The sequence below is a fragment of the Osmerus eperlanus genome, chromosome 7 (assembly GCF_963692335.1).
Source record: "Osmerus eperlanus chromosome 7, fOsmEpe2.1, whole genome shotgun sequence".
Taxonomy (NCBI): Eukaryota; Metazoa; Chordata; class Actinopteri; order Osmeriformes; family Osmeridae; genus Osmerus; species Osmerus eperlanus.
The window spans coordinates 9,031,234-9,042,116 of record NC_085024.1 but is presented as its reverse complement, the minus strand read 5'-3'; the positions used below and the strand labels follow the sequence as shown (position 1 = coordinate 9,042,116).

General features: G+C 39.0%; 1 protein-coding gene across 1 annotated transcript; it reads left to right on the top strand.

Annotated features, from left to right (window-relative positions):
• Positions 1-8,366: 8,366 nt before the first annotated feature.
• Positions 8,367-10,065, top strand: lratd2b (LRAT domain containing 2b). Its single transcript, XM_062464676.1, has 2 exons — positions 8,367-8,521; positions 8,662-10,065. Exon 2 carries the CDS (start codon positions 8,869-8,871, stop codon positions 9,679-9,681), a length of 813 nt encoding a protein of 270 aa, XP_062320660.1. The 5' UTR covers positions 8,367-8,521; positions 8,662-8,868; the 3' UTR covers positions 9,682-10,065.
• The last annotated feature ends 818 nt before the right edge of the window (positions 10,066-10,883 follow it).

The following is a 10,883-nucleotide window of genomic DNA, read 5'->3' as shown; positions in this document are numbered from 1 at the left end:
AAACGGCTTCCTTTTTTGTAAAGTAACTGACCACTTATTCTCATCCTTGAGGGTAGCTCAATGGGTTGAAACGGTGTCCTACAAGGTCACAGGTTCAAATCCAGGCACAGTCTTTTGGCCTGTCATAATTTTGATTACTTGTTTAGTTAAACAGGCAGACATCATTCTGAAATACCATGAGCAATTTCATGCAATTTCACCTTGAAATGTCAACCGTTTCTTAACCTTTGTCCCAAAGCTGACCAAAAACTAATACTCATATCATGCAGTCGGAGCACAGCTAGATAATCAGCGTCAGCACCCTTGGGTACCCAGCATGCAGTGCGGCATGTCAAAAAACGCAAAGACTTGTGGAAAATTGTTTGGTTACAACAGCCGTGCGAGGGATTTCAGTTGTTGTGTTCGTTCAGTTAGATGTTTGTAATGTTATTGTTGGTTAGTTAATATAATCTTGTTGGTCACCCTGATTGTGCATGTTGTGTAGTTTAATGGGACCAGAGAGTCGGCTGCTGTACTGTCTCAGGCTATTCTCGCAAGGAGCTGAATATGAGCTTTGCCCTAGCCCAGTTGCCCACATGACTATTGTTAGTTGTGCATTGACTGAGAGTCTGGAAAGAGATCAACTCAAGAAGAGTTTCAATATCCTATAAAAAGTTAATACTCAGCCCTTACTAATCATAAAATCTCATCAGTTGGTGTGTAGCAGAGAGGCTAGAGAGACTGACTTGTAACCTTATGCTCATGAGTTCAACATTAAGTACGTAGTTTTGCTCTCTTGTTGTCCAAGTCTCGATCTTCTACAGTGTACATGTTTATAATATTTTGCCATTTTGCGAAGGAACCCGCATCCCTGCTTGCAGCTATATTTTAGCTTATATTTTTGGCATTAAGAACACCCAAATATTTCAAGTTATCAGCTGCATTTCTAAAAGGTATGTTTTGTATGAACCCTGGATCAAAATAGTTAGTTACAGTCATAATTTCACTCTTTTGCCAGTTTACAGCGTAACTAGCAAACTTCCCCAAATTATCCAGCAAATCTAATAAGGGTAGGATGGACCGTTCTGGGTCAACAAGGTAGAGAGTAATGTCGTCGGCGTAGAGAGATATGCGGTGGGTCTAATTGGCCTATCTCGTGAGATGAAATAAGTGGGTTATTTCTAATAGCAGCCATGAGGGGTTCGATAGTGATGGCAAAGAGCAGGGGTGAAAGTGAACACCCTTGTCTAGTGCCTCTATGCAGTATAAATTAAAAGTGGAAGTCTTGAATTCAGACAAAACTTCATAGAATTCCTTAAAACATTCATTAATTGTCTCAGGGATTTGTCGTTAAGGATAATGAATAGCCAGCTCTATTACAGTTTTTCACAATTGCTAAAACACATTTCTTGAAACAGTCACCCACTTTCTCAAAACTGTAAACACAAAACCTCATCTTCAAGCACTATTTATAAAACCTCTGAATCCTCTTGCAAAATGAAACTTTCGCCTCAAAACAGATTTACCTGTGCTCAAAATCAAACACTGCTCTCAAATCATAAACAAAGTGATCAAAATTATATACACTATCAAGCAGTCAGTAAACAATACACCAAAAAATAGAAAACACATTGTTCATTTTTACATAATCTCAAAACAAATTTCATATTTATCCGTCGTTGTCTTTTGATGAACAAAAACACGTTCTATCATAGTAGCTCAAAATTGATCAGAAATTACTACTCTGCTTTGCTCTTTGCAATTGTTTTGCTCTTTCTCCTCCTTGTACCCCTATACAATACTGTACCCTGCATCTCACTACTCACAACTCACTCTTGTTCTTTGTTGATATGAACCTGCAACCAGTAAAAATATTTTGAGCAGTCAGTACTGTTACTGTAACAAATGGAAAGCACAATGTTCAGGGCCATACAATTTGTTAATTGTACAGTATACAGTGATGGGAAGTTCGGATCATTTTACTGATTCGGTTCTTTGAATCTCGTTCAGTAAAATGAACGAATCTTTTTTCGAGTCATTCGTTCATTTCAACGGGGGGGGGGGGGGGGCGGCTATCCGTCCACTGCAAACACGTTTCATATTCTCATGTAGGTTAGTGCATGACATGTGCACCAGCAGATACTATTTTAAAAGAAATTCCTGCATTAAAATAATGTATCATGACAGTTTGTATGATTTGGTCATTCATTATCACACTAGCATTTAATTATCACGGCAAACAATTACACTGCACTAAACTGTAAATGTAAAGTGAAAATAACAAAACCAGTCAGTATGATGACTTGAGCGAATATCATTCACGTCTTACTAAAACAGCGGCCACGCGAAAGGGAATGAGGAAACTGTTTCCTCTACTAAAAAATAAAACGCGGGTCACGTGAAAAATGATCCAAAGACTCGTAGAAAGACCGAGTCGGGAAATGAAAGAATCGTTCGTTTCCTCTAGCTACCAGTACAGAGCCTATGCAGGTCACGTGAAAAATGATCCAAAGACTCGTAGAAAGACCGAGTCGGGAAATGAAAGAATCGTTCGTTTCCTCTAGCTACCAGTACAGAGCCTATGCAGGTCACGTGAAAAATGATCCAAAGACTCGTAGAAAGACCGATTTGGGTAATGAACGAATCGTTCGTTTTCCTCTAGCTACCACTACAGAGCCTATGCAGGTCACGTGAAAAATGATCCAAAGACTCGTAGAAAGACCGAGTCGAGAAATGAACGAATCGTTCGTTTCCTCTAGCTACCAGTACAGAGCCTATGCAGGTCACATGAAAAATGATCCAAAGACTCGTAGAAAAACCGAGTCGAGAAATGAACGAATCATTCGTTTCCTTCGAGCCTATGCAACAGCCCCTATGCGCGGCCACGAGAAAATGAACTAATCACTCTTTGAGAGGACTCGTTACTCCCGAGTCCTTGTAAGGATTCGTTCAAAATGAACGAATTTTCCCACCTTCAACAACCTGTTTGTGTCACATCATTTGAAACAAGTGAAATCAATTTTGAGTGGTTGTGTTTAGTCAATGACATGTTTTCTCTATTTATTTTTGATTGTTGCCATTTGTGTTTAGCAGTATGGATGACATGTGCATTAGAGTGCAGAAAGTGTTTTAAAAATGAGAATGTATTTAGAGTTTTGCTGAAAATTCTAAGTGAGATCTGCAAATTGTGTTTTACCATGTGATATGGTTTAAGGTATTGACAACAGACAGGCACAATTAGCTACATGAGTTCAGGCAACTGAGAACTTTGTTCAGACAATGGGTTTTAGTGTTTTAGCAATTGAGAAAAACTGTAACTTGAATGCTTCAGCTGCCGTGCGAGAAGCCTGTCCGATTTGTCCCCTAGCTCGAATTGCTTTAGTTTTATTTTCAATAGTATATTATTAACTTGGTTAGAGAGAATTGAATTATATTCTAGTTTTAATACTGTAATATCTTCGAGCACATCAGGGTTGGCAGAGTTTGCGTGTAAATGTTCTAGTTGAGTAAGACTTCAGGCATGCTCTCTTTTGTTTTTTCATATTCATATGAGATTATGTGTCCTGTCACCTTAATACCGCCTTAAGTGACTCCCACAACGTTGAATCAGACACTTCCCCTGTGTCGTTAAAGGTAAGATAGTCTTTCTAGCCATTCTATGACACGCTGGAAACAGTTTGTATTACAGTTTTTCTCAATTGCTAAAACACTAAAACCCATTGGCTGAACAAAGTTCTCAGTTGCCTGAACTCATGTAGCTAATTGTGCCTGTCTGTTTTCAATACCTTAGACCATTTCACGTGGTAAAACACAATTTGCAGATCTCACTTACTGATCAGCAAAACTCTAAACACATTCTCATTTTTAAAACACATTCTGCTCTCTAATGCACATGTCATCCATACTGGTAAACACAAATGGCAACAATCAAGTACAAATAGAGAAAACATGTCATTGACAACCAATGACATGTTACAACCAATATAAGCCAGTTCACAGAGCAAACAGGTTGTTGAAGGTGGGAAAATATTGCTTGTGATGTCGACAAAGTTCTCTGGCCTAACCCAGCCCAAAGACAAGAAGAAGCACACTGATCACGTATTTAATCCTTAGACTTTTGTCCCTTTCAGTATTGTATACTGTAGTACAGTGCATTGTAGGCTGTATACTGTACAATGAACAAATTGTATGGCCCTGAACATTGTGCTTTCCATTTGTTACAGTAACAGTACTGACTGCTCAATAGATTTTGACTGGTTGCAGGTTCATATCAACAAAGAACAAGAGTGAGTTGTGAGTAGTGAGATGAAGGGTACAGTACTGTATAGGGATAAGGAGGAGAAAGAACAAAAAAATTGCAAAGAGCAAAGCAGAGTAGTAATTTCTGATCAATTTTGAGCTACTATGATATAACATGTTTTTGTTAATCAAAAGACAACGACGGATAAATATGAAATTTGTTTTGAGATTACGTAAAAATGTTTTGAACAATGTTTTGAACAATGTGTTTTCTATTTTTTGGTGTATTGTTTACTGACTGCTTGATTGTGTATATAATTTTGATCACTTTGTTTATGATTTGAGAGCAGTGTTTGATTTTGAGCACAGGTAAATCTGTTTTGAGGCGAAAGTTTCATTTTGCAAGAGGATTCAGAGGTTTTATAAATAGTGCTTGAAGATGAGGTTTTGTGTTTACAGTTTTGAGAAAGTGGGTGACTGTTTGAAGAAATGTGTTTTAGCAATTGTGAAAAACTGTAAGGAGTAATGTAGGGTTGAATCAGCTATAATTACTACTACATTTTTTTTAAAGTCAAGCGTGATAGTCACCGAAACCAATTATTTCTAACCTTTTATTTTAAGTCTATCTTCCCAAATAAAAATAGAATACATTCGTGTTTGATTCAAAAACAAGTTTACAAGTTTATCACTTCTATTTAGACTTCACTGTATATTTCAGCATGAATAATGCACTTCACTGAACCATCAGGAATCCTGGGAACAATACTTTTCTACCATGACCTATTTTTGTCTTCTGGCAACAAAAAAAATTATTCCAAGAAAACTTTGATTCTACCATGTTTGTGCTTCAAGAACTTTACATTTAGTAAATTTTAGGGGCAGAAGGTGGGATTGTCCGTTTTATTTTGGAATGGAAGGTTTATTTAACATATTATGTCTTTCTTTTGACTTAGTCTCTAAATGAATTCAAAAGCTCACTCTACATTCAAATGTTTTCAACAACCTACTGTTTTCAATTGTGGCATCCACTAGATGGCAGTCAAAGAGTACCAATCTACAGCTTGTGGTCAGTAATAGTTGCGAGGTTATCAAGGTCAGTTATTCTAAATTCTCAAGCTAGAAATAGAAACAGCCACAGAAACAAAATGTTTGTTGTGAGAATTTATCTTTGTGTTTGCACTTACAAACAATGGATTAAGTGTTGTTTATGATTACGCAAGATTACAGCTGTTTAGTTGTTAGGGTAAACAGGGTTCCCACACAACTTAGTTTATGCTCTATGAGATCAATATCTTGCATAAATTTGCAGATACATATGATCCCTCTTTTAAAACACATCAAAGCAATCACAACACCAGTGGGAAACCTTAGATCACTAACCTCAAACCTCTTTGGTCTAACAAGTGCTATTCTCTCATCCAGCGGAAACACAATAGAAACATGTCCTGGTACAGTACAACACTGAGAACATTGATCCACCTTTGATGGAGAGTAACGTCCACAGTGAAACCTGTGGTTGGGGGGTTATAAAGAGCTTACGTTTAGCTGCTTAAAATTCTTATGATGTGAGTAAGGAGCACGCCACTCAGAAACACAAAAATGCTTTGTGGTGGTAACATAAATGTTGTTTACCTGGGGCCTCCAGAATTCTGTCATAGTTTATTGGGTGCTTTCGTACAGAAAGACAGAGAGAGGTCTCCCAATAACCTCAGGTAAAGAACAGACTGCCAGGCCTCTCTTGATGTCTCTGATATAGTGCCCTGGTAAGTCAGCAATGCAGAATGCATTGTTATTCCACCTGCAGCAGCCAGCAGCCAATGTTTTGAATGTGTCATCTATCCTGGAGATAGCTGCCTGGTAGACCTGAGGACTCATCACTACAGTGGCTTTCTGGAGATGAAACCTGTAGTTAGTTCTTTGAAGAGCAGCACTGTAACTTTCTTCTGGTTTACCATGGCTGGCTGGCAGGCAAGCAGAGTTCTGGGACTATTAAATAATATGGCAATGACTGTCTCGATGACTGTCTGTCTACATGAGGATCTGTTGAATGTGAGATTAGATCAGCTGTTGACTCAGATAACTGACATTGTCAGTTATAATGTCAGTTATCACAGAATAAATACCGTTCTTGTATTGCAAAAAGTACAAGCATTCTATATGTACAGGCATACTGTACATAGAAGCAGGGGCGTTTTTAAGCCTAGGCAACTATGCGGTCGCCTATGGCACCAGGCTGCAGTTGAGCGCCGATTGGGCGTAAAATAAAACAAAAGAGCTGATTGGGCGTATATAAAAGTATATATATATATATATATATATAAGCATTCAAAAAATAAAATTTGGTATGTCGTTTTAATTATTGTAAAAATTAAAACTAATAAAACATTAAAGATCCTGTAAAGTGGACCTGAAAACAAGTTTTAAGTTCGCCACACCACAGAATAATGTGTTATTAACTACCCATCCAAATTCGAATGAAAAAATAACACCGACAAGTATGTTAAATTAGGCTTTGAAATTGTGAAAAAATCAGCAGTCTTCTCTGCTTGAGACTGGGGGGGCGTGTCGCCTGAAGGAGCTGAAGCTCCGCCCCTCGCTGCCTAGTGCCTACCTCCGACCCAGATAATAGACGCTATGTCAAGCCGAACAAAACCATATAGAATTAGAATTTATTTGTTCAATGAGTGAAACATACAGATGCATATAAATGAAATGTTACCCTGAGCTGTAACAGTAAAAATGGACACCGGAGACAGCAGACAGTGAGCTCTCCAACTAGGCTACTTCTAACACATTAGCTACCATTTCACCAAAATACCATCATTCTACACCGAGTAGCCTAATATCAATTTAGCGGTTTGCACTAACTCATAGCAGAGATACCTCTGGAAACGTTATCTAGTATAATTATAACAAGCACACAGAACAGAGTGATGAACTGCTGGCAGCGGTGGATTGTCCAGGTGCGACCGGAGGAGGAACGGCCGGGAGGGCGATGCTCGGTACGGCTCCGAGCTGCAAGAGAAGCCGTGTGTCCGCGAACCCCGTCTGTCTCTGGTCCATGTTAAAACTATCCGCTATGAAATGGTCACTGCATTTAGTCATTTAGCAGACTCTCTTATCCACTGCAGAGGCGGCTGTTGGAGTTTATCCTAAGCTTTCCATCAGCGTGGCTCTTCACAAAATCTATCCAACTATTTTTCCTTTAATTATCAATAGGGAACTTAAATGGCGTTGCAGCGCAGCTGGAGTTCTTGCATCCAGGGAAGATGCAGTTGCGGTTGGTGGGAGACATCCTGAAGCTAGCTAGTCAGCTGATGTAGGCTACAATAACAGTACAGCAGGAGGAGCCATTCAGTGATCTGACGTAGATAGGGCGAAATGACGTAGATAGGGCATTTTTTGGCTCCGCCCATTAAAACCTGATCTGAAAACGGAAGAGAAACTGTTCTTCGGTCTAACTCCACATTTCAGTGCGACAAAGTTTTAGCGCTTTGCACATGCTTTCAGGAACTCATTTCACACGTATATAGTGATATATAGAAGCAAAACATGGAATTTACTTTACAGGATCTTTAAGTCATTTCTTGTTTGTTTGTTATGAGTGAGATTATTTTTGTTTACAAATCGAGAGATGGTTGTAAATAATAGTAAAATACAAAGTGGAATTTCCCCTAAAGCTGGCATTCATATTTTTCTTGCGATCTCGCCTCGGGTGGCAGATTTGCAAGAAACGCCCCTGAATAGTAGACATTTATGGATTTATTTAGTATACATTTCCCTGTCAAACTGACATTAAAACATGAATGAGCTGTTGGTGTGATGTGATATCAGATAAAAACCTTCTTTAGCCTATATGAAAGGGAGAGATAAGACATAGGCTACTACCATACCCATTGTTGTTAGAATTCAAACGGTCGTTTTAAACATTTACATAGATCCCCACTTCGAGTAGCAGCAGACCTATAAGAGCAGAACAATAAAGTGTGTTTTTATAAAGGTGATGATTTGAATTAAATTACGTTAGGCTTATCATTGGTTGTCTTAAACAGGATACCAAAACGACAGGACATCATTGGTTTCACTGGTTCAACTTGTTGGTGGAAATAAATTGGACACTGTCACTTTAAACGACCACATCCGTGGAAGTGAGTCTCCTTGCAATAAGGGCTGTAGTCCACATACAGTTTGAGTCCACCTGACACCACATCGGCAAAGGAACTTAACACAGCTCTTTATTTGCAACTGGAATAATCGTTGTAGGGAATATTATTTAGGGTTAGCCTACGGGCAAGAACTGCGGGTGAGTCTGACTATTGCTAATGCACTTAGCTGAGCTCAAAGAGCACAGGTGTATCCTATAGCCTACACCTGTTAGAGAAACACGATTTTTGACGGGAATTCTGTCAAACTCTTCTAAAATGTTTGTTTTTCTCTTCACAGGTTAACACTTTGACCTCCTGACACATTTCCGACGTTTTAAATTTGGTTATGGATTAAAATCCTTCCTCGCCTTTGAGTTATTTCCAGCTGATATTACTACTGTAGGCTACATACGGGCAGGCCAAGGTTTACCGCGTGAGCGCACCCCACTACACTTCCGCCTGGAACAGGTGGATAGTTGTTTCTTACCGTCCACCTGTTAGTGGTATGGGGAACCAGGTTGAAAAGTTGACACACTTAAGTTATGCCGAAGTTCCGACCGCTGACCCAAACGGGTTCGAGCCCAAAGATGACTGTCCTCGGATCGGAGTGTCCTACATATTCTCAAACGACGATGACGAACAGGAGGACAATATTGATGGACCCAACAGTGATCAACAAAACCAGGAAGAGAGGCAATATGACAACCGGAATGAGCCCGAATGCTTGGTATACTACAGGGAGGAGTGCGTGTACGAGAAAAATCTGAAGCTCTCAGATATGACCACATTTTCGTCGGAAAACCTATTGAATAAATGCAAACCCGGCGACTTGGTAGAGTTTTTGGCCACTGGCCAGTATCCTCACTGGGCCGTGTACGTCGGGGGCTATCAAGTAGTCCACTTGCACCGGGCTGAAATAAAGAATAACTTTCTGACAGACGCAAGTCAAGGGAAAAGAGGCAGAATAGTAAATGGGCTTTATAAGTTCCGTGCGTTGCCTCCTGAGGTGGTGGTGCAGCACGCAATGGAGCATGTTGGGGTGCGAGACAGAGAGCTATGCTGGAGAAACTCTGAGTGCTTTGCCGCCTGGTGCAGGTATGGCAAGCGCGAGTTCAAAATCGGTGGGGAGATTCGTATAGGAAAGCAGCCTTATAGGTTGAAATTACACATTTCTGAAAAAAATATCCATGTCCTGGAATTTCAGAGCTTGGAGGACTTGATTATGGAGAAGAGGAGAAACGACCAGATAGGCAAAGATGCGGTGATTTTGGAGCTGGCCAACCACCTTAATGCGACGGATGAAATCAAGAATAATTAATTGAAGGTTTTACTAAACCATAAGACTGTAGACCTATTGACCTGATGATTAAACCAAACCAGGTCTGGCAAATAGGGCAAAGTCTTTAGCCTACAGTGTCCAATCTTAATAAAAGGTGAAAATGCTCATTTGGAACTCAGGGGTAATAGAACACTAGTGAACAGTTTGGTTAAGGAGACCTTATTGTACATTGATATCAGACAATATTTCTTCAATAGTTAGTTATAAATTATTGGAGGGATAAAGCTATCTTTCCTGAGAACAATGTTGATACAGTTTTCATAGCTATGACTGTGAACTTTAATTAATGAATTGATTACTGGATTTTGAAGATTTATTTTTGGTATTATGTTTGTATGAGGATATAAATAAATATATATATATATACACACACACCATTGTTAAAAGTTTTTTTGTTAGAGATGTGGTTTGAGGGGTTGAACTTCCACCTAAAAATGGGGATTGAGGTGATCAGCTGACCAACTTTTTTATCTGTTCCTTTTCAGAGAAAGATTAAGAATATGCAATTCCTGACTAACATCCAAATAACTTTGAAACTAGTTTTTTGTTAGTGATCTATTGAACCAGTAGCCAATTAATTCAGGCTTTAAGCATAGTAAGTGATCTTTCATGGATGGTAAACAAATGAATGAAGTTGTATATCTCCCAATTGTCAAATAATTAGCTGATGCTATTATGAAACTACTGAAACAGGGCCTCAGTCCTTATCCTTACATTTCAGTAGCGATGACAATAGCAGAACTCCTCCTGCCTTTAGGGGAAATCCTAGGTTGGAAGGTTATTGTGGGGTTTTTCATATATGTCTCATTCCATACCACATTTACAATGGAGAATACTGCAGTCCACCCCCCTCTAGATGTATAACCATGCACTGATGGATACATCTCTGACTTTAATACAGAAACATTGGAAAACATTTTGGCTAAAATCTTTGGTGGTTCAACAAAAGAAATGTGTAGCTCCAGTATTGTGTCATGCAGGCATTTCTATACCAGAAATCACTCTTGTGTATAGGATTGCAATATTTCAAGGGGTTAACAATGATAATATATTTTATTTGTAATCTACCTTTCTTGCACTCAAAGCGCTAGGTTATGGTTGATGGTTTGCTTAATATTATCCTAAAACCAAAAACCATTCTGTGACTGTCCATCCTCATTTAAAACATTTTTACCTCCTGA

Bases quoted from the DNA above. Each gene is read 5' to 3' on its own strand.
- lratd2b (XM_062464676.1), top strand. From the start codon at position 8,869: ATGGGGAACCAGGTTGAAAAGTTGACACACTTAAGTTATGCCGAAGTT.